The sequence below is a fragment of the Elephantulus edwardii genome, unplaced genomic scaffold (assembly GCF_000299155.1).
Source record: "Elephantulus edwardii isolate Elephantulus edwardi_28Jun2011 unplaced genomic scaffold, EleEdw1.0 scaffold00321, whole genome shotgun sequence".
NCBI classification, from domain to species: Eukaryota; Metazoa; Chordata; class Mammalia; order Macroscelidea; family Macroscelididae; genus Elephantulus; species Elephantulus edwardii.
Window position 1 is genome coordinate 228,707 of NW_006400071.1, and position 24,862 is coordinate 253,568.

The 24,862-nt window shown below is 45.5% G+C and overlaps 1 protein-coding gene across 1 annotated transcript in view; it reads right to left on the minus strand.

Annotated features, from left to right (window-relative positions):
* The window catches only part of LARGE (like-glycosyltransferase), a 663,150-nt gene that overhangs the window by 57,878 nt on the left and 580,410 nt on the right, over nt 1-24,862 (minus strand). Inside the window, exon 9 of the mRNA XM_006901347.1 lies at nt 23,719-23,874. Within this exon, the coding sequence (XP_006901409.1) occupies nt 23,719-23,874 (156 nt within the window). The remainder of the gene's footprint in view (nt 1-23,718; nt 23,875-24,862) is intronic.

Here is a 24,862-nt window from a genome sequence, read left to right on the forward strand (position 1 = left end):
TCACATAACAACAACAACAACAAGAAGACATAGGGGTAGAGGTCTGACTGCTACCGTGCTCTGGCCATTGGGGGACCACAGGGCTTCTGGTAAGTAAGTCACAGACACAAAGGAAGGATTTCTCTGGAGATAAAATGCATTTGCTAAATTGCTTCTTTGGGCAGCCAGCTAAGGCACCGGGAGATTTGAGCGCAAGGGAAAATGGCCCTTTAAGCAGTTTTCATTTATTTCTTTGCATTCTTTATGGACAGTAGCCTGGACTGACCCCTGAGAATCTGCAGATGATGGCTGGTCACGCTTGTGGGGTCACAGAGACTGGAGTGTGACCCTGTCCTCTGGCCAGAGGCAGCTCTGTCTTCAGTGAGGCAGAACTATAGGAGAGATTATGATGGTGGTTGGAAACCAAGACTTGCTCTCCAATATTCAATTTCATTCTGACCTTGGGAAATTTACTTCTCCCAGGAGACAGCAAGAGTTTGGGCTTTCTTGAGAGAGATGAATCCATTAACTCAACTCCTAGGATGTGAGGAGTGACTTAATCCTCATGCTCGCACTTCTCCAACCTTGTCTCCAGCCATCAATTCCATGGAACATTCTTGTTCCCCCCCTTCTCTCTGAACCTTGTCTCCTGGAGTCAAGTCAGAGCTCAGAAGCTAAGAGCGCACTGTCCCCACAACTTTCAAACTGGCAGATGCCGACCGTGAGTTTGAACAGTCAACATGACACCCCAACCTCATGACCTGCTGGCCAGAGTGATATCTCAATAACCTTCTGGATTTCAAAGGCAAGCACAAGAGTCCATATAAAACCCTTCATTTTTGACCTGTGGTCTCCTGCAATGTCTCTAGATTCAATAACTCATTAAATGACTCATGGGATTCCAGGAGAATCTGCCACATTTCCAGCTCCAGATATTACAACCACACAGAGTACAGATGAAGAGGACGTTCTGGTACGGTTTTCAAGATGGAGTTTCCATGCTCCAAAGGACACACGGCCATCAGCTAGGAAGCTCTCTGAGCCTCCGTGTTCAAGCCTGGGTCAGCTCACATTGGTCAGTTCCTAGTAACTATCTCAAATGTGTCCCTTCCAGTCAGACTAGTTGCCTGTCAACAGCACAAATTCTTAAGTGTGTTGGGTAGAAGTCACAGACCAAGGCACTCCAATTACTTCTCTGCAGCCCCAAAACCCAAGGCTACTTTCCAGGGTGCTTTCCTCTTCAAGAAATAGCTCTCAAGGACGGAGCACTCACTGGGCAAGCTATGCACTGAGCTCTGCAGGCCCTTTCTCACTCATAATGACTTCATGGGGCTGCTGTCCTGGTCCATCAAGGAAGACATTCATCTTTGGAATTAAGTCACTTGATCAAGGTCACACAGTTAAGAAACACAGCAACTGAGCTGCAAATGCTGGTGCATTTCTGCTGAGTTCTTGCAGACAGCCAAGCCATTACAATGTCTTGTTAATCCATCTCTGGTGTTCTTTTGCATTCCAGCAATTATGATTCTGTGACTATCAAATGGAAGGGAGCTGAGTATCTGAAACTGGAGAAAAGTGACGTGCCATCTGGAGTGCCTTTGGGACGGTAAGTGACTGAGTGACAACCTTCCAGCATGTTATGCCTTTCTGCAACTTCCAGACATAGGGGTGCGCATGGTTCAGTGGTAGACTGCTCACCTCTTATATGGGAGACCTGGGTTTGATTCCTGGCCAATGCATTTCAAGCGTAGCCACCACCTGTTTGTTGGCCGAGGTCTCCACATGTTATTATGATGTTGGAGAGACTGCAATGGAGCTTCTGGGGAACAATCCCTGGTGATCTAAGTGGACACATTTGGTGGGTAACATAACGATCAAGGATACTGCTTTACACTTTTGCTTTTTAATGCTCTTCCAATCTGTTATTGAGTGTTCCCTTCAACACCTGCCATGAGGTAGGGAGGGCTGTCCTTAATACTCTCAGTTGCCATTGAGAAAACTGGGCACTAGAGATCTGCACAGAGAAGTGGGGCTCTAACTTCAATCTTCTGGGACCTCATCCAGTGCTATTATCTGTACTTTGCATGAAGCAGTTTGTTTTTATTCAATTATAAAAAGGTTATTTATTAAAGCACACAGATAGGTAGGGTAGTACCACTAGCTCACCGGCTGCCTGCTGTGTGTATTAATCAACAAAGTTCCAGCAACATAAAGCATTTATTTATCAAGGAAGTCATGGCCACTTTCATTCTTTAGTGGGAATGGAGAGGCATGGACTCTAATGAGTTCATCCAAACTCAGACCCCTGTCTGTTGAACTTGGATCTTGGCTCTGAGGAGAGAAAGAGGAATAAGGCCTGGTCCCTGCCTTCCCAAGCATCAGCAGTAAAGCATACATTACACATTATTATTGTCAATTGCCACTGAAGTGATTTTTGGTCATGATGACTTCAGGAATAATAGAACAAAACACTGCTCTACCCTGTGTCATCTTTGTCCATGTATACAATTAACGTTGTTGTTATATGCCATTGGGTCTCTTTCAACTCATAGTGACCCTATGTAAAACAGCTCTAACCCTGCTCTGAGTCAACCTTATTGTCCCTGACACACCTACCCCCTTTAACCTAGTCACTGAGTCACTCCATCTCATCCAGGATCTTTCTCTCTTATGCTGTTCCTCCACCCTCCCAAGCATGATGTCCTTCTCTAAGGACTACTCCCTCGTCCCTCCTTGCAACATGCCCAAAATATGTCAGAAGGAGCTTCAGAATCCTTGACTCCAAGGAGCAGCCTGGTTTCACCCTCTCCAGGACAAACTTGTTTGTTCTCCTAGCATCCATGGTATATACAATACTCTTCTCCAGCATCACAGCTCCAAGGCAACAATTCTCCTTCTATCATCCCTTGTTATTGTTCAGCTTTCTGATGCATATTTGATGCATCATATGTAGCAGATGATGTATTTCATTTTAATAATCATAATAATAAAATACAATTAATAGATATTCATTTTATACCAATAGAGCTCTGATAGTCTAGTTGGTAGGGAGTTGTATTGTTAACCCAACAGTGGCATCTCCCTGGTACTTCAAATCCATCAGCAGAAACATGGAAGAAAGACACAAATCTCCTCCCATGTGGTTTACAGACTCCAAAAACCAGCTGGAGGGTCAGGTGGGAGTCTGTGCAGACTCAGCAGCACAGAGTGTGGGTTTGATGTCCGTGGGCTTGGTACTGTTACTGTGTGCTACCGTGTTTATTCTAAAGGAGCTCCAGAGTGGATGACAATAAGTGTTGTGCTCCAAACTGAACAAGATGAGCAAGGCAGCAGTTTGAATCCACCAGCTGCTCTGCAGAAGAAAGCTATCTCCTCCTTGCTGATTTAAGCCAGAAGCCTGATGACACTGAGCTTTTGAACATTGTTCTAGGCTTCTGATCTGTCTAACTTGGTTAAACCAAACCATATCTATTTCTATAGAGTTAGTTTTAACTCCTGGTGATCCTCCATCATGTTTCCAAGGCTGTAAATCTTAGTGGGAGGAGACAGCCTCATCTTCCTTCACTAGAACTGCTGGTGGAATCCAACTATCAATCTTCCAGTTAGCAGCCCAGCACTTAACCTACTATACCATCAGGCCTTGTGGTTGGGGGTTGTCGAGTCAACTCTGAGTCCTGGTAACCCTTTGAACATCACATCTGCACCTCGCCCAGCTCTGCACCGTCCTTACAAGCTCCGTCATGCTCAAGCACACTGTGGCAGTCACTGTGTCAGCCCAGCTCGTTGAGGGTCTTCCTCTCTGTTACTGACCTTCCACCTTTCTACATATCTCTCCAAGGACTGGTACCTCCTGAAAATATGCCCAAAGTGAAAGAGATGATCTCTCTCTCTCTCTCTCACACACACACACATATACCCTTGCCCCTTGCACTCTGGTTGCACCACCTCCTTCAGGGTAGACTGGTTTGTTCTTTTGGCAGTCCATGGGATAGTCAATCATTACTCTTTACTAACACCACAACACAAAGGTATTGAGTTCTTCTCTGGCCTTTGGTATTCAATTTCAGGTCTTAGTCAGTCCTTATAAAACTAGCCCAAACCTAAACTAAATCCAGTGTCATTGAGTTGATGCCAACTAATTGTGACCATACAGAGCAGAGTTGAACTGCCTCCTATGAACTGCCTCCTAGGACTTCCAAGGCAATACATCCTCATGACAGCAAACAACCTTATCTTTGTTCTACGGAGTGGCTGATTAATTTGAACCACTGACCTTTTGGTTAGCAACTCAACACTTAACCTACTGAGCCACTAGGATCCCTTCCATAAATCAGGTAGAAGTGGTCATTATTCCCATTTTATGTTGTTGTTGTTGTTGTTAAGTGCCATTGAGTCATAGGCGACGCACAGCTACCCTATGAATGAAAGTCCTCAACACTTGTGTGACTTCCATCCTTTCTCCAGGTTCACAGGGTTTCAGGAGGCAACTATTATGGAAGTGGATGCCACTCCTGTTTCTAAGTTTGTTTTAATCAGGGAGCCCCACCAAACACTGTCCACCATGGGTAACCATTATCACATTTGACACATCACAGTCACAGTGTTCAGTTTCACAGCAACCACAAGTTATCTCTGTATGGCATGTGAACACACCAGGGCTATACAATCCGTGGCTCAGTAGAATAATTTTCTGTCCGCCAGGCCAACTGGTCTCTCTCTACGTTGTTACATGCTGTCAAGTCGTAGGCGACACATCGCAACCCTATGAACGGAAGTCCTCAACACTTGCGTGACTTTAATTTTATAGGTAAGAAAAATGAGCCACAGGAAGCGTGAGTCAATCACCTGAAATCCTACAATTCATGCTCCTGTGGCTGCTTTAGGTGACACTGAGTCAACTACAACTCATAAGAGACCCTATGACCAGTAGATCTGTACTCGGCTCTACCCTGCGCCATCCTCATCATCTCTAACTTGCTTGAACCCATTGTTACAGTCATGTGTCACTATCTTGACGAAGGTCTTCTTCCCTTTCACTGACCCGCCACTTTCCCAGATACATCCCTGGCTGTGCTCACCAGTCTATGCCAGGGAGATGAGAGGACAGCTGTCTGGCCAACAGATTGGAAGAGGTCCCTATTTGTTCTCATTCCCAAGAAAGGAGATCCAACCAAATGTGGAAACTATCAACCAATATCATTAATATCACTGCAAGCAAAATACTGCTGAAGACCATTCAAAAATAGCTTAGAACAGCACACAGAGAACTGCTGGAAGTTCAAGCAGGATTTAGAAGAGGTCATGGCACCAGGGATATCATTGCTGATGCCAGATGCATCCTGATAGAAAGTAAAGAATACCAGAAGAGCATCTATTTATGCTTTATTGACTATGCTAAGACATTTATTTGATGGTGTGGATCATAACAAGTGTGGCTAACATTCAGAAGAATGGGAATCCCAGAACATTTTATTGTGCTCATACGAAACCTATACCTGGACCAAGAGGCTATTGTGCAAATACAGCAAGAGAACATTGCATCATTTAAAATTAAGAAAGGAGTGCATCTGGGTTGTATTCTCTCTCCACAGCTTTTTCAATCTGTTACTGAGCAAATTATTCAAGAATATGGACTCTATGAAGAGAAATGTGGCATCAGGGTCAAAGGGAGACTCATCAATAATCTGCATTATGCAGAAGACACAGCCTTGCTTGCTGAAAGTGAGGAGGACTTGAAGCACTTGCTGCAGAAGATGAGGGAATGCAATCTTCGGTATGGATTGCATCTACATGTCAAGAAAATAAAGATTCTAACCACGAGACTGATAGGCAACATCAGGATAGATGGACCAAACTGAAACTGTTCACAACTTCATCTTACTTGGATCCATAATTAGCAACCTTGGTACCAGCAGTCATTAAATCAGGAGATCTGAGAAAGTCTGCAGTTAGGGACCTCTCCAAAGTACCGAGGAGTGATGATGTCAGTTTGAGAACTAAAGTGCATGTGATTCAGGCCATGGTCTTTTTAATCTTTTGCTATGCATCTGAGAACTGGACAATGAATAAAGAAGGCATAAGAACTGATGTCTCTGAGCCGGGGTGCTGAAGAAGAGCACTGAACATCCCATAGACTGACCCAAATGAACAAACAGATAGGTCTTGGAGGGAGTAAAGCCAGAGTGCCCTCTGGAGGCAAAGATGATGAGGCTTTTAAAGGTAGAGGGTCCGCTGTTAAAGGCAGGAGGAAAGAAAGACCTTCAGGCAGGTGGGCTGACAGTGACTTCAACGATGGGCTCTTATGAGCCTGGAAGTGTAAGGATGGCATAGGACAGGGTTCAGACCTTTTCTTCACAGGATCGCTATGAGTTGTACTCTACTTGACGGCAGCAAACAACTACAACCACCTTTCCAAGCAAAATGTCTTTTTCCAAGATCTGGCCCCTCCTAGGAACATGCCCAAAGTATGAGAGCTGCAGATTCACCTTCCTTGCCTCTAAGGAACACGCTGGTTGCACTTTCTCTAAGACATACTTTTTTTGTTCTTTTGATAGTCCTTGAGATATTCAGTACTTTTCTCCACACTCCAATGCAAAGGCATGATTCTTCTGTCATTCTTATTCACTGTTCAACTCTCAGATGCACAGCAAGCAATTGAAAAGACCCTGTGCTGGATCAGGTGCACCTCAGCTCATACTCTTAGACCTGCATATAGGCCCATCTTGCTCCAGAGCTATGCACAAGGACAAGAGAGTCTGTCTGGTAGAAAAGATTCAGCCAGAGGCGGAGGAGAGGAAGGAACTGCTATAAAGGCACCGGAGAGTAGGGAGAGCCTGGTGAGTTTAGACCAGAGGCCATGACTGTGGTCCAATCATATACCCAAGTATCTTGACCCCTTCACTCACAGAGTATCTCTCCTTTGCTCCTATCTCTTCGTTCCCTTCCCTGGCTTCTCAGGCTAAATCTACATTCCCTAACGCTTCCAGAACTTCACACCACTACCACCCAGGTGCCCTGGGAGCCCACCTGCAGGCTCTGGGCACCCTGGCCCGATGAATGATGAAATGCTCACTGGCATGTGGCTCGCATGTGAGTACCTTCTCAACTCCTGGCTTTCCTAAGGGGTTTTGCCAGGCTACAGCTGTTTCTGTGCAACCATCTGCTCCCTGGCACTGCCAAGCAGAGTGGCACTGTAAAATGTGTACAGAATCTGTTTATATGTTTCTTATTTTTAATTTCTACTTGAGCCGTGGTGATGCTGTTGCATTTTCCTCATAGTGGGCTTCACATCGGGGAGCCCATGTGGCTCCACAGGCTTATAGGCTTCGAACAAGAGGAACTTGAACTTGGATGACCTCGTCAATCCAGGGAGGAGGTGAAAGCTAAGAACAGTTTGAGAGAGCAAATCTCTGAATTAGCTTTTGGTCAGCCCCATTATAGCAACTTCCAGTGGCTGCATGGCATGTTGGGTATCTTAACTCCGTCACCCATTCTAACAGTCTGACCAGTTGCCACCAAATTGTCTATAGTGCATGGTGACTCCAGGTGTATTAGCATGAATAGGCTTCCCTTTTACTTCTGGGTACACTTGAACTTCCAACCCTTGGGTTAGCACCAAGAGCATTCACTAACTTCACCACATCCAGGTTTTCTTTTCTTTTTTTTTTTTAAAGTTTTTATTTTATTTTATTATTTTTTTGTGTGTTTACTGTCAAATTGGATCTGACAGGTACAGCAGAAGATTGCCCCTCCTTCTCCAGCAGAGCATCTGGTGGACTTGAACCACACACCTCTGGGAGAGCAGTGCAGCTTCTTGCCACTAGGCCACCAGAGCTCCCTCACCCAGGTTTTCTTAATGCTCTAGGGTCGAGTTACTCACTGATTATTTTTTTGGAGACTGTGGAAGGTGAGTCAACTCGACTCACAGCTGACCCTCTAGTGGGTTTTCAGAGTCTGCTAATCACATGGGAAGCGACTGCCCATCTTTCTCCCTTGAAGCAGCTTCTGTATTCGAACCACTTGCCTTTGGGTTGGTAGTGCAACTTCTTATCCCCTAAGCCACCACAGCTCCCCAAACTAATAGTCATAGATCTAGTTCTTGGGGCTGGATGTTTTGGTTTCAAGTTCAGGAATCTTTTTTGGTATACCACAAATGCTATAATGAAAAGACTGGTTATAGTTCATTTGTTCAATAAACTTACTGAGTATTTAATAGTGTAAGGCAATCTTTTAAGCATAAAATTGTAATAGTGAATAAAAAAGACCAAAATAGTCACAGAGTTGGCAGGGAGAGACATAATCAACAAAATAAGTATATAGTATATCCACTGGTAATGTGTTATGGAGAAAAAGAAAGGAAGGACCCTAGAGCCAGTGTAATGCACTAACCTCTATTCTCCAGGAATATATGCTCAACATGTCCAGACCATGAATGGCAGTATTATGTAACGATCCACCATTATTTTGTGTTCTTATATAATTATCCATATCTTATCGATAGAGACAATAACTCATTGCCTTGGAATTGGAACCAAACCATAGCTGACCCTCCACTGGGTATACAAGGTTTGTAAATATCATGGAAAGAGACTGTCTATCTTTCTCATGAGGAACTGCTCATAAGTTTGAACCTCAGAGGCTTTTAAGTAGCAATGCAACTCCTTAAGGATGATGTCATCTTAACCTGTGAGTTAATGAGGCAGCATTATGAGACTAGTTATGTTAATGAGATAGAATGCAATCTACAGGATTAGACTGTATTTTCTATCAGTCTCTTATGTGTTATAAAAGGGGTTAAACAAGTGAGCAGAGTTCGAAGGATCTGACCACTGCCATAAAAAACAAATGTTGATGTGCCAGGGTCCCTGTGATACGAACCATCTAAACCCAGGGGAATGGTAACATGAGGCACATGGAAATCTCAAAGGAATACCAGGCCCATAGATGTTGAAAAGACCTTCCTCTAGAGTGGACACCAAGAGAAAGCTTTTCTCTAGAGCTAGTACTCTGAATTAGAAAAAAATGTTGTCATGGACCTCTCCAGAGTGCTGAAGAGTAATGACGTCAGTTTAAATACAAAGATGCATCTAATCATCTAATCCAGGCCATGGCATTCTCAAATACTTGTTATGCTTTAGAGAGTTGGACAATGACTAAGGATGACAGAAGAAGAATTGATGCTTTTGAGTTGTGGTGCTGGAGAAGAGTCTTGAACATGGACTTCCAAGAAAACAAATAGGTCTGTCTTGGAGAGGGTGAAACCAAGTTTCTCCTTGGAGGCTAGGATTTTGAAGCTCTGCCTCATTTACTTTGGGTACATGACCAAGAGAAATTCTTGGAAGGGTGGACGGACTGCGCAGGAGATGTTGGATGAGATGAATTGATACAGTAATTGGGGTGATAGATATTGGTGTGTCAGAGTTAGTGAGACTGGCTCAGGACAGGTCAGGGTTCAGAGCTGCTGTACATAGGGCCACTAGACATCACAGGCAACTCAATGGCACATAAAAAAAAACATACTATAGCAGGTTTGGAAGCAGGAGTGGCATCTACTTCCTAAATCACATACCTCTGAAAACTCTATGAATTTTGATAAATGTTGTAGAGGGGCTTCAGGCTTTTTGTTCATAGGGTCGCTATGAGTCGTGCTCAACTCAAAGGCAATTAACAACAAGAACAACAACAACATCCTCCTATGACGTGGGATAATAAGTTCTTTTTGAAGCCTCCAATTGTAGTTATTTCTGAAACAGCTGCACTAGATAATGAAGACAGATAAAGGGTGGTTGCAATTTTAGGTAAGAGATTGCTTTAGGTTGTTGTATAAAGACCACTATATTGTGATTCAAGGGCTCAAGACCACCTCCTTTCTCTGGCGTCGATCTGTTCAATGAATACAGTTCTCTGAATCTGCATTTCCTCCTCTATAAAATGAAGCTAACTAATATCGGGCTTAGGAGACAATGGTGGTTCAGCAGTAAAATTCTCACCATTCTTGTAAGAGATGTGGGTTGGACTCCTGGACAATATGCTTCGTGTGTGGTCATGATCCATCCGTCAGTGAGGGTCTATGTAGTGCTATGGTACTGAACAGTATCTGTAGAGCTTCCAGCTGGAAATGAACTTGAATGAAAGGACCACCAATCTAGCTCAGAAAATCAGATAATGAAATCCTGACTGATCACAACAGCATCATCAACTAATAGTCACAGGGATGGTGCAGAACCTAGTAGCTGTTCATTTTGTTGAGCATGGGGCGCTCTCATGAGAGGAGTGTAATTCAATAGCATCTAACCATCTCTGTCATTAATAACACCTTGCAGAGTAAGGGGAAGAGGAATGAAATAAAACAGCTAAGTAACTTATAGTTATTATGATGAAAACTCTGAATGTATCCATCCGGGAAAGCAGGATCCTGGAACTGAAACTGTAGGGATGAAGTACTGTCGTTTTAATCTTGGCCTCACGATTGAGGAATTCTGTGTCTCTGAGCAAGTTAACTCATCCTTCAGCAACCTTGGTCCCCTTATCTGCCACATGTGACTCCTAATGGCCACCTCCCACGGTTGTGGTGAAGATTAAAGTTGCATTTCCCTTTCTCTTCCTCTGCAGGAGATCTTCCACACCATTCTAAAGCTGGAAGAAAGCAGAGCAAGGTCTTGGAACAGGGCAAAGAGCTTCACAAATGCAAGAAAGATGACAGTGGCAGAGTCCTAGCACAGGGAGGGTCGACAGGCTGTGGCTAGCCACTTGCCATTTCTTGCTGACATACTTGTTACCTAAAGTGCTGTCCTGGGGGAAGAGTTCAGAGGGCGCCCAGGAGCAAAGAGCGTGGACATCAATTAGTATGTCTGCTGCAGGCATGGGATGAGGAAGCTATGAATGTGTAGATGCTGGCTGCTGACTTGTCAGTGCAAAGCTCATTGCTATCTAATATTTTTTTTTTCTTTCTTTCCTTGTTTTCCACTTTCTGGATGTTTGAAATGTTGCAGGTTAAGGTGAAGTTGACAATGGCTAACTCCTCTGCCATTGCTTTTTAAAACCTAAATATTCTTGGTCTATTTCAGGCTGCAGGGGAAGGATGAACGAGGAGACGAGCCCAGAAAGTTGTTCTGAAGCTGATGAACTGAAAGTGACAGCTGTCAGAAACGGAAATGCAGAATAAGCAGCCAACAGTCCCAGGCCATTTCCTGCCAGGATGCATAGCATCTTCTCTCCCTTGGCCAATCCCCACCCACTCCATCCTGCTTGATGCAACTCTGAGCCATCAAAAACTGTGTATCGAGTTTCATATTCTTTGGTTACTAAACGCAGGGCAGGTGCCTTAGCATCATGTTGTTAGGTGCCATCAAGTCGAGAATGACAGACGGAAGCTTGCTTCCTCTTTCCTCACAGTCTCTAACATGCTTGCGGTCACCTGCTTGAGGTTGCAGTTAGTATGTCAACTCACCTCATTAAAGGGATGTGGGGGGGGTGTCCTTCTCTCTTTTGCTGACCTTTCTCGGCATGATACGTTCTTCTAAGGACTGGCCCCTTCTGACAACACACTCGAAGCCTGTGAGATCAAGCTACGCCACCCTTGATTATACAGAGCACCTTGGTTCCACCTCCTCCTACATAGATTTGTTTGTTCTTTTGGCAGAGTCCCATTCAAATGGGTGAAAGCATACACATTTTAGTCATTTTTGTCTTTAAAAACATAGGCTTTTTTAATAGGAAAATTCCCTTGTATGGAACAAGGCACTCTTCACAATAAAGGAACACTCTATAAATGCAATGCTTTGGGGGAGTTGCATGCGTATGACTAACACTCTCCACCCAAATGTTTAACATAGATATTTGCTGTTATTGTGGTTATGTGCCATCAAGTGGATTCTGACTGGTAGGGACCCGTCCTACAACAGATTAAAACCATGCGTGATCCGGCAAAGATACGGCATCTACTCTCCCCCGATTATTTGGTTATCTGACATTTCATATTTACCATAGTAAAACATCGCTCATGCTTGTTTACACATTACTGATGTATTTCTTCAGAGTAAAGCTGGCTGTGATGTCACCTGTCCACTCACCTAGGTGACAATTCTCAAGAGATTTGGAAATTATGTAATTCTGGAACTTGGCAGTTACATAATGATGCGGCTTTATAAAAAACAGTGTGGACATGTGAGTGGCAGCATCTGACCTCCACTGACTTCACAAAGGGAAAGACTCCTCATCACCAGCACAAGAACAATTCATATGAGGTTAGATATGTCCCAATGCCTCACACCTTCAAGGTTAGACATGCCCCCATGCCTCACATCTGAGGTTAGACATGCCCCCCATTCCTCACATCTGAGGTGAGACATGCCCCCCATGCATCACACCTGAGGTTAGACATGGCCCCTTTGTCTCACATCTGAGGTTAGACATGCCCCCATGATTCACACCTGAGGTTGGACATGGCCCCCTTGCCTCACACCTCTGAGGTTAGACATGCCCCCTATGCCTCACACCTTGAAGGTTAGACATGCCCCCATGCCTCACATCTGAGGTTAGACATGCCCCCCATGTCTCATACCTCTGAGGTTAGACATGCCCCCCATTCCTTACATCTGAGGTGAGACATGGCCCCCATGCCTCACACCTTCAAGGTCAGACATGCCCCCATGCCTCACACCTGAGGTTAGACATGCCCCCATGCCTCACAGCTCTGAGGTTAGACATGCCCCCTGTGTCTCACACCTCTGAGGTTAGACATGCCCCCTGTGTCTCACATCTCTGAGGTTAGACATGCCCTGTGTCTCACACCTCTGAGGTTAGACATGCCCCCATGCCTCACACCTTCGAGGTTAGACATGCCCCCCCATACACCTCTGAGGTTACGCATGCCCCCAAGCCTCACACCTCTGAGGTTAGACATGCCCCCTGTGTCTCACACCTTCAAGGTCAGACATGCCCCACATGCCTCACACTCTAACAATCCCAATATCAATTGGTGGGGTTTTGTTGTAGGTGTTTGTTTTCTTGTTCTTTTAATAATGCTCATTTCTTCACTATTGGGTTTTATAAAGTGATGCTACAGCTACACAGAATTCATGGGTAATAGGGAAGTAGCAGGACAGACTCTTGTCGAATGTGCTCACAGTCTGGACCCTCGGCCTTGTAAGCTTGGCCTCTGCTCTGCTCAGGCAAATGTTTCAAGGCTTTCTCAGTAACGTCAGTTATACTGACTGTGTCCGTGAGCAAAGGCCTCAAGGTGCTCAGCTTTAGTTCTGTCGGCTGGCAGACCTAGCTCTTGGGCCAGTTCCCAATGGGATTCTGTAAAAACAGCAAGGGGTGTGCGGAGATTGCCTTATCTGACCTTTATCACCTTCACAAAGGGGAACTGTCCCTACCCACAGCATCAATAATACAAAACCCATTCTCATGACAAGACCCCCACACTCCTATACTTCTACTCATCTCAACACCAATCCTATTGCTTTGTTTGTTCCAGAATCTGAGGCACAGAACCATACTTGGGAAGTCAAAAGGTTATAATCCAGATTAATAATAGAATACAATCAAGAAAGCTCCCAAAATGTGCACACAGGCACCTCAGCCGTGAGCCTCACAACTTTTGGCCAATGTTCCCAAGTTCTTAGTCCTGTCAATATTGGCTTCCCACCCCCCAAGGTCCCATCTCATATCAGGTCTCCAGTTTGGCCACAGGAGTTGCTGCCACAGGTGTGGCTAGAGCAAGAAGGGTGTTTTACATTTTCTTCACTGGTGTCAGAAGATCTGTCACTGTGGCTAGAGCTGTTCAATTTATTGACGAGACTAGCGAATCACGTTGTAGATTGTTGAGACTGGCCAATCTCCTTGTGGAACGGTAGATAACCAATCCCTGTTTGGATAGGCTAACATGCCCTGTTTGCACAGTCCCGCCCAGCTACACAGCAAAGTCAAATAATAGCCAAGAAAATTCATACTGAAAGATAAACTCCACAGACTCAATCCATCAGCAAGTTTGCAGCTCTGTCTCGCATCAATCTTTTGCTGACACTGCCACCAACATTGCTGTCTGGGCTACTGTGTCATCTTTCTATCTCTGCTTTATAAAGCCGTCCAGGTCCAAAGAACATGCTGTACTTCTTTTTTGGTGACAGTGAGATTCTCTACCTCTGAGTAGATCTTCCACCTCTGGGATAGCTTAAATTAAGCCTAAGGAGGCTGGCAAAGCTGACCAGTGTCTACATTAGCATTCTACCCACCTTATTCGCTGTAGTGCCACACAGCTAGGTCATGTGAATAACAAAGGAGAAGTCAGTAAAAGTCTTACCAAATAAGTGCGTGGAGCACAAGTTTGTTATGCAATGAAGCCATTTACCAGCAATACAGTGATGTAGTCATCCTCCACTGTTGCATAGTGACCCAGTCTTTGGAACCTAACCGTGTTTTTACGTAAGGAGTAGGTGTATTAGATATTGAACTAGATAATATAAGGGAAGATGTTCTTATTTTTCACTGTTACAGTAGAAATGACTCAGACTAATGGGCTCTTTACAGGAGAAAAGACTAATGCAAGATTGAGGAGAATGGTTTAGCATCTGGAACTTTCTTGCACTGAAGTAAGCTACCCTGGAAGGTAGTGAGCTCCCCATCCTTGGAAGAATTCCAACAAGAAACAGAGGCAAGTGTGTTAGAGTTGCCATAAACAGATTTCTATATGGAGGATGTGGTAGAGAAGAGCCAAGGTAATCTAATTGTGTTTTGTGGAGTCAAATGATTCTTAGATATGTTTGCAGTGCTGGCTTGCTGAAGGAAAGGAAGAAATACTAATACAGAGAGTTTTAGCCTTCACCTTAATTCATTCAGATAATAACTAATGCCTATTGAACCCTTAGTACCTTGGTGGTGAAAGTGGTTTGCACTTGACTACTAACCTATAAAGATTGGCAGTTCAAATCCAGGAGGTGGAAACAGAAATGCCTGACAATCTGCATCTATAAAGATGGCAGACAAGACAACTCTAAGCACTAGGTCTGCTCTGTAACACATGCAGTCACCAGAGTCAGAATGAGCTCATGGAAATGGGGTTTTTGTTGTTGTTCTTATTGTTTCATGAACCTTTTGATGCATCATATACTTAACTTACTGGTTACAGAGAAAGAGAAATGTTTGTACAATCTAATGGGACCAGAGGAGGCATTGCCAAGGAAGAGAGGCAGAGCCTCAACAGCTACCATCACTCTAGACCACTGCTGAAATTTGTGCCTTTCTATATTTAACTCCTCCTCATTTTTAGCAAGCAAGGTTGTATCATCTGCATAATACACGTTGCTGATGAGTCTCCCTCTAACTCCGATGCCACACTCCTCTTCATCCCATGGACGGCCAAGAGAACAAACAGATACGTCTTGGAGAGGCTGCAGATGGAGTGCTCTTTGGAGGCAAGAATGATGTGGCTTTGCCTCACATACTTTGGACATATTGCTAGGAGGGGTTCTTCCTTGGAGAAGAAGGACATGATACTGGGAAGGGTGGAGGGTCAGTGAAGGAGAGGAAGACCCTCAACCAGGTGGATTGACACAGTGACTGCTGCAATGGGCTCCTGTGTGTCAGGAAGTGTGAGGATGGTGGAGGACAGAACAGGGTTCAGATCTTTAATTCACAGGGTCACTATGAGTCATTCTCGACTCAACAGCATCTAAAAACAACAACAAACTTAACTACCTTCTTCTAGAACAAGAATCAATACAGTACATCTAAAACAGCTTTTTCCTCCCATTTCCTCCCATCTTGCTGGTATTGTTTACTGTCTTCGAGCCAGTTCTTATACAGTGACTTGACACAAAAGAATTAAATATTGCCTGACCAGTGTCATTCTCACATTTAAACACTCTTGCTATGTTTGAAGCCATTGTGTTAATCCAGCCTGTTGAGGGTCTCCCTCTTGTCTACTTTACCAAGCATGATGTCCTTCTCCAGGGACAAATCCCTCCGATAACATGTCCAAAGTATGTATGATAGATTCTCAGCATTTTCACTTCTAAGGAATAATGTAACCACAATTCTTCCAAGACAGAGTCATTTGTTGTTCTGGAAGTCTACTAATCTTTGCTAACATCAAAATTCAAAAGCTTCAATTCTTTGAAGTTCCTTATTTGTTGCGCACCTCACCTGTCCAGCAGGAATAAGGACACAACACACCAGCGGTTCCTTCTCACAGTGGTTTACTCAGGAGTTTTGTTACAGAGGGTGGTGGAAGATGGAGTCTCCAGCCCCTTCCCCGGGTGCGGCTTTTATCCCCTTCTTGGTACTCCGCCCATCACCTATGTGTCATGCCTCTATTGGATCCTAAACCCCACATGAGATCAAGCCATCAACCAATGAGAACACAGTGCCAAAATAAGGTCTTGTTTGTGTTTAAGGCAAACAAAGAGAAGCAGGAAATCAGCGCCATCTTGTAATGGAGGACCATGCGCGCGTTCATGGCTCTCCACACTTATTCCTGCTGTAACTTTCCTAAGAAGATGGGCTGACTTGAAAAGGCTCTGGCTTGGTGCAGGTGCACCTTTGTCCTCAAAGTGTCATCCTGGATCTCCAGTACTTTAAAGACACCTTTTGCAGCTGATTTTCCCATTGCAGTACGTCATTTGAGTTCCATTGGTGTTGACTGTGGATCTCAGTATAATGAAACCTTTGACAACGTCATATTTACTTCTATCTTACCCCCTCCCTGAAGAGTCGAATTCTCCGACATTTCCTTCTTTTCTTGGCATAAAGACCAACCACATGGTTTCTCTTTGCCATGCTGAACCTCCTTACTGGTTGGGAATCTCCCTGACTGTCTGACCCAGAGCAAATGCTCAAACTTCTCACACGGCACTGCAGGTTCCTCTCTCTGCTGGACCTCCTAACAGAATTGCTAATAAACATGAAGCTTCTTCTTGGAAATATAGATAATTATCAGTTCAACTGGCCATTGTCATTTGTGGGGAAATATGCACCTTAGTGACACTATGTTTCTACTGTTCTCGTAGACTTAACTGAACATAGATTATTCACGAGCCTTTACGGCAAAGGAATCACAGTTCCCATTTTTCAGATGTTGAGCCCAAGGCTTGGGGCATTTAAGTGACTTCTCTGAGGCCATGTGTCTATTAAAATGAATGACTTGAGATTACCAGACAGCTGATGTCCCTGCCATCATCACCACCTGAGTTATCTAATGCTGCTGTGACAGAGATACCACAAGCAGATGGCTTTAACAAACAGTCATTTACTTCTCTTACAGGATGGGAGGAAAGAAGTCCAAATTCAGGATTCCTGCTCTTGGGGACAATGAACGAGGATGACAGAAGAAGAATTGATGCCTTTGAGCCGTGCTGTTGGAGAAGAACACTGAACATCCTATGGGCGGCCAAAAGAACAAACAAGTCTTAGAGAGGGTGCAGATGAAGTGTGAGAATTATGAGGCTTCGCCTCACCTACTTTGGGCATGTTGCCAGGAGGAGCTAGTCCTTGGAGAGGGACATGATGCTGGGAAGTGTGGAGGGTCAGTGAAGGAGAGGAAGACCCTCAACCAGGTGGATTGATACGGTGACTGCTGCAATGGGCTCCTGTGCATCAGGAAGGGTGAGGATTGGCACAGAATTGAACAGGGTTCAGATCTTTTGTTCATAGGGTCACTTTGAGCCATACTCGACTCAACCACACCTAACAATAAGAACAAGCTCTAAGGGAACGCTCTCTTTCTTTGGTGGCTATGAAGGAAAGTTCTTGTATCGTTCAGTATCTGGAGCTCAGTGTTCCCTGAAGATCTCTGTATGTCCTGCCTTCTCTGGAGTCCAGGAGCTTCCTCTTACAGTGACCTGAGCCTAAAAGGATGTACTCTACTCTGGGTTGTTCTTCCATGATGAGACTGACAGTTCTCCCTTCACTTTCTTTCACTCAACTTTCCTTTTTCTGATTATGGTGAGATTAAGAGAAGCTGCATCCCACCACTAATCCTCTTGGATATGGGTTATTAGATCACATGGGCTCATGACCCAGCTTCCATATTATATCAGTACATTCATGTATTTTCTCAAATTACTCATTGCCTTCAAGTCAGAACTGACTCAGAGTTGACTCTCTGCTGGGTTTCTAAGGATGTATGTGACACGGGAAGAGACCGCATTATCTTTTCCTCCAGGAGGTGCTGCCACTTGGCCTCTGGGTGTGACTACGACTCCCTACAGACAATGGCACCAGGCTTCTCCACAAGTACTGTGGGTGACACGCCTGAGTCCACAGCACCGCCTCCGCAGTGGAGAAATAATGGTAAACCTTAACTTGTGCAGTTCGTCTGTGGTTCCCCCACAGGCAACACCAAGCCTCTCACCTTCTTTGATTGTGTTGTTCCTTTTTAACAAACACTATTACTCACATACTTTGAGCACGTGGCCAGGAGAGACTGGTCCTTGGAGAAGGACATCATGCTTGTAAGGGTGGATGGACAGTGCAGGAGAGGAAGACCCCAGATGAGATGGATTGATGCAGTAACTGGGGCAATGGGGTAGGTGTGTCAGAATTAGTGAGACTGGCTCAGGACAGGGCAGGCTTCAGAGCTGGTGTACATAGGGTCGCTAGGAGTAGCAGGCAACTCGATGGCACATAACAACAATAACATTGCCTCTTCAGGCACAATGGATTCACTTTTCATACCTTCCTCACTCCTACTTATTCATCCTTCAGGCTTCACCTGCTTCACCTCCTCCAGGACATCCTTGGTAACAGCTTCTCTTTCCTCGTCTCTTGTATCCTCAAAGCACTGCTGCCATCACAACACTGGGTAACAACTGCCTTCCTGAGACACCATTAGGTTGGGTTCTGTAATGCTCCCCCCCTGCTGGGTCACAGAATAATTGTCAACCAGGATCTGAGGTCCAGTAAAGAGCTTTCTGACTTTGTCTCTTTGACACTCACCTTGATCTGAGCACATGCCACAGCTCTAATGAACTTGATCTATAGATCTGGGAGCTCAGGGTTTGGGTCAAGATGTTCCCCTTCCCCTCTGCTTGTGTTTGCAGAGGACACTTGACAAGTGCTAGAGGACCAGGTGGTGAAACATTCCACAGAGCGGCTTCCAGGAGTGCAGTGTTTACACATTCTTTGCCTGACCCCAGCCCTGGCCCTGTTGGCCGGTGTAGACTGAGAACCTGACCGTGGCAGGACACAGGGACTAGCTGTCTCACTGGAGGAGTCCCATTAGCAACTGCTTCCTTGTCCTCAGCTCCACAAATCAATGGGCTGGCCAAGACCCTGCTCTGCTCTCTCCATCTCTCACAGAGGCTGCCCTTGGCGGGAGCCTCTAGTATTCTAGAGTGTTCTAGTGCTGTTGTATCAAAAGCACCACAAGTGGGTCATTTTAATGAACAGCAATGTAAGCAAACTGGTGGCACAGTGATTAAGGGCTTGGCTGTTGGCTGGAAGATCAGTGCTTCTAATCCTTCAACTGTTCTACAGAAAAAAGATGTGACAGTCTGCCTCTGTAATGACTGTTGTGGTTTGGTGCCACTGAGTCGAGTATGACTCACAGTGACACTATGAACAACAGATCTGAACTCTGTCCTGCCCTGTGCCATTCTTACTCTAGAAAGACCACAGTCTTGGAAATGCTATGGGACAGTTGTATTCTGTCCAATAGGGTTACTATGAGTCAGAACCAATTCAATCAGATGAGTGTGGTGGCTAAGTGTGAATTCAGACTGTGCCTTATGGATGTTCTGGGTCGATTACAGCTTCTCCTTGAAGTCTCTGGGCTTGTAGATGCATCATCTTCCACAGCCAGCAGCTGGTATCCTCTCCCCATTTATGCCTGTCTCTGAGTCTAGGCTGCTCCGTGATTGCTGAGAAGTAATGGGGTTTAAGACAATCCCTACACTGACATGGCATCGCTAACATAACCAAGAAAATCCCATTCCTAAGCAAGGTGGCATCCACTAGTCCAGTGGTCAGGATTCCAAGAGGCATCTGGCAGGGGACACAGTTCAATCCCTAACAGAGTCTCGCTATCATCTTTTGTTTGGAATGGGGGGACAGCCCCAGTGCCTTGTTTTGTCTTGTTCCATTCATTCTATTTGCTGCACACAGTCCTTTTTTCTTGAATGTTAATCTAGGATCAAAAGCCTTTGCTGGATCCTCCCTGTCGATAAGATAATGTCTAAATGGCTGAGGTCAGCCAAGGTTTTTCCACGACCTGACCTGCCCCTCATCAGCTTTCTCTTACGGACCGTCCCCTAGGACACAGAATCCAGCCTGCACCACCCAAACTTGCCACATCGGACAGTCTGCATGTTCCTGGTCCACTGCACACAGGTCTCCACATCACCCACAGCCTCCATCTAGCGGTGCCACAACTGACAGCCTTCAGGCTCATCAGTCTCTCCAAAACCACCCTGCAGACCTAAAGTTGTGTGTGTTGTGAGTCATTCCTTTAATGGGTCTGAGTCTCTGGGAGACCTTCTAGTGCATCACTGAACCCAAGGGCCAAAGAGGAACTGGGGAACTGAGGCACAGACAGAGCTGTTAATGTTAGAAATTATGGGCTTATACAGCTGGTTAAGCATATGGGACTACCTTGACCTAAGACTTCTTACAAACAGTCTGCTATTAAACTTAGCAGGGCTATGTACTTTGTATATTACATGTTGCATTGCTAACCTAAAGGTTGGTAGTTCAAGACCACTAGGCATGCTTTGTGGAAGAAAAAATTGGTAGTCTCCTTGTGATAAGACTTACGGCCTCAGAAACCTGATGGAGGGTCACCATGAGTTGGAATTAACTCACTTTCAGGGGTTTTGCTTTAATGGTTCCCCACCCCCAACCAAGTTTATTCTAAAGGATAAGGCTCCACAGGCAAAAAAAGTGAAGACAAAGTCTCTAAGAGCCACATATTCTGGTCTTGTTTTGGGGAAGAAGGTCGGAAACAAACACATGAACCAATTAATTGCAGATGCTCCTGCTGTGATGAACTTGAAATACAACATGTAACAGAGAAGTGCCTTGATGGGTTGCACTAGGCTTGAGGGGTGGGGAGGAAGACAGGGACAATCTCCATAACAAGGTAACATGACTTCTGAACACACCCAGAGGCAAGGTGTTTCAGGCAGTGGGAACAGCAAATACCAAAGGGTGAGGTGAGCCTTGGATGCTGAAGGCAGTGATGCGGTTCAGGTGAAGGCAGGGAGGAGTGGCTGGGATGACAGCTGTGGGGGTGTGTGTAGAGGAAGCTTGCTTCTCATCTGTGATGCTTCTTGTAATAGGCAGGCTTTCCTTTTGGGACTCCAGCAGTTTTTACATAGCAGGCAATTCATATATAGACATTGGACCAGACTCAGACTCTAGCCCTAGGGTCCTGCATGGTGTCTAGGAGACAGCTGGTATTCACATAAGCCAGTACCAGAACAAGGTGTCCTTGGGTCTTACCAATCTCATGGTGATACCATGTGTATCTGAGAACGGTGCTCCACAGGGTTTTCAAAGGCTAAATTTTTTAAGATTGCCAGGTCTTTCTTCCAAGGCACCTTTTTGATAGACCTGAACCTCCAAACTTCTTTTTTTCTTCCTTAAATCAGTGGAGTGCATCAACTGCTTGCACCACCAAGTTCTGAAGCAAATGTTTACCCAGCAAGTCAATGCAGCCACAGCTTCTGAGGAAGCCGCAATGCTTTCTTCACCCTGATCCCCCTCCAGGAGAGGTGACAGCAGGAGACGCTGATAAGTCATTTATGAAGGGAGTTCCACTCTGTATGACACTCAGCACAGTGCAAAAACGCATTGCCATGGATGACTAACTGAAGTCTTTATCCTGCAAGGCTTTTTATTTTAGCTTCTTAGACGGAGGCGGTGGGGGGAAGAGAGAGAGACAAGAGAATAGTTTTCATTTAACTTCTGGGGAAAAGTGCCGGACAGGCACTCAAATATTGATGATGATGACAAATACTGATTGGTGCAAAGAGAAGCAAAGGGAAAACCCAGAGAGCACAGTGTTCGTCGAAGCTGCTAAGTGCGTCCTAGAATAAAAAAGCCTTCAAGTGCTTAATAGCTTTCTTCTCTGGCTTCAGTTGTCAAGGTCAGACACTGAGAAAGCGTCTGGGGCGATGTGGATGGAGAAGGTTTCAAATGGTCAGGGGGCCCACTGTGACTGGAGGTCAAGCAAAAGAGTGCAGGGGGCGGTATTTATCAGGAGATTCATTTTGATAAATGGCCACGTGTGAATGGCACCTTCAAGCTTTCCAAAAGTGAGTTATCCTACTATCTGGAATCCAAAGGAATTCTCATGGCACCCAAAATCCATAATTAAAACTATAGTCGTTGTTGTTAAGTGCCATCGAGTTGTAGACGACTTACAGTGACCCTATGAAAGAAAGATCTGAATGCTTGTATAACTTTTGTCATTTTTCCACATTCATAGAGTTCCCAGAGGCAAGCCATTTCGGAAGTGGATGCCACTCCTGCTTCCAAGCTTGTTTCAACTGGGGAGCTCCACCAAATACTGTCCACCATGGGTGACCAGTCTCACATATGACACAACAGTGTCACAGTGTTTAGCATCACAGCAACCAGGACTTACCTCTACAGCAAATGGACAGACAAGTGCTATATCACACAGAAGAATGTTTGTCCAAAAACAATTAAAACCAAGCCTCGGGGCCACAGGCCCAAAGGACCAAATGTATTTTTAAATAGGAGGCTGAATCACATTATTTCACACTGACTAGCAAGTCAACATTCCACCCTAATTCTCACCAGAAAAAGCAAACAAGCCTCTGTAGAATCTGGCTGCTACAGACGACTTCCAAACTGGACTGTCCTGGTTTGGAGGCTGCCTGCCTATATGCTGGTCAGCTTCTCCCATCCTCTCTCTGTCCACTGTTGTTGTTAGGTACCACTTAGTTGCCTTGGACTCCTAGAAACTGCATGTACAACAAAACCAAACCCTGTCCGTTCATGTGCCATTTTCACCTCTCAGCTTACATGCGGCCCACTGCTGAGGTTCCACACATGATATCATTTCAGAGGACTGGCCCTCCTGACAACGTGTTCAAAGGATGTGAGATGAAGCCTCACCATCCTTCTGTCCAAGAAGCATTCTCTCTGCCCTTCTACCAACACAGATTTGCTTGTTCTTTGAGCAGTCTATGGGATGCTCTGTATTCTTCGCCCAAGTCAAAGGCATCTAGTCTCCTTCCCCATTAGTGCCAAACTTATGAAAATAATGACAAGCACTAAAGAAACCAGGAAATCCAGTAACATCAGCTAAGCCCATGACAACATATCTAATAGTACTGTCAGCCACGCAGGTCCTAAGAAGTCCATTACGTGTGAATGTCTCCTTCCGTGTCCTCCAGACTCTGATCAACTCACCACGATTCTCCCTGGTGGTGTCAGGTCTCAGCAAGACCTCTGGGCTTCCTGGATCCGGAAAGTCTAGACAATCTTGTTTCACAACGATGTGGCTCCTTCTTTTCCTCTGCTTAAAAACTGTCACCTAAGACTCATTTCTGACCTCATCAAGGCTGGACCAGGCTTTCCTCCTCCCTCATAGTGACCAGCATTCAATGGGTCTGCTGCCCTGACTGACTGCCCATCAGTGCCCAGCAGAGTAATGAAGGCATCTTGCTTATTCGGTCTCACCCTGAGCCAGCCCCAAGCCCGGCCCATGGAAGTGCTCAGCGCACACCAGAGGCAGCCCACCTGCCCTGCAGAGCCTCCCTGAGCACTTACGTTTTCACTGTTGACATCCGCTTCACTGGGGCAGCCAAAAAGCTCCCGGCGCAGCAAGTTCCCATCATATTCCAGGAAGGTCAGGTAGAGGTTGCGGAAAAACTCCACATGCTTGTTCTTCACCCGGAGCTTCTTGGGGGAATTCCAGTGAATGACCTGGAGAGGGGACAAAGAGATGGTCAAGCAGGGGGAACCTAACATGGGCTTGGCACTGGGATGAGCAATGTTGGAGTTGCTGATTTCCCTCCTTTCCTTCCTTCCTCTCTACCCCATCCATCCACCCATTCACCTACCCGTCCGTCCATCCATCCATCCATCCATCCATCCATTCATCCATTCCTCCACCTATCCATCCATCTGTCCATCCATCCATCCATCCATCCATCCATCCACCTATCTATCCGTCCATCCACCTATCCATCCATCCACCTATCCATCCATCCATCTATCCATCCATCCATCCATCCTCCATCCATCCACTTATCCCTTCACCTATCTATCCATCTGTCCATCCATCCATCCACCTATCTATCCTCCATCCATCCATCCATCCATCCACCCACCTATCCCTCCACCTATCTATCCATCTTTTTGTCTGTCCATCCATCCATCCATCCATCCATCCATCCATCCTCCATTGCACATCTGTCATGGTTAAAAGCTCAGGGCCAGACTTGCTGCAGGGTGCTGGTGCCATGGAGTGGATGTGGCCCACAGTGCCCTGTGCGCCTCACAGTTCAGCTCCTCCATTAGAGTTCCTTGCTTGCAATATTACTGGTGCAGATTGCCAGCTCTCCTTCCTGGGATCCAGTTTCAGCTTGGGGAGAGTGACTGTTCAGCCTTGGGCCAGTTACCTAAACTCTACATGTCTCGGGTTCCTCATCTTTTAAGCAGGAGCATTATCAGCTGTGCCTTCCATTTATCAAGCCCCTGTCTCTCACTTCCACCCTTGCTGTATGATGCCGAGCCTGGGACCCTTCACACCCTGTTTCTGCTTTGCCAGCTGTTTCTCTTAGATGCTGCTGATGGGGGTGCATGAAGGGCAGAGCAGAAGGCTGACTTTGTTCCTTCCTATCTACTCCCTACCCCTGTGAGCATCACCCCACCTCCCTGTTTCCCTGGGAACAGAACTGGCTTCCTTTAG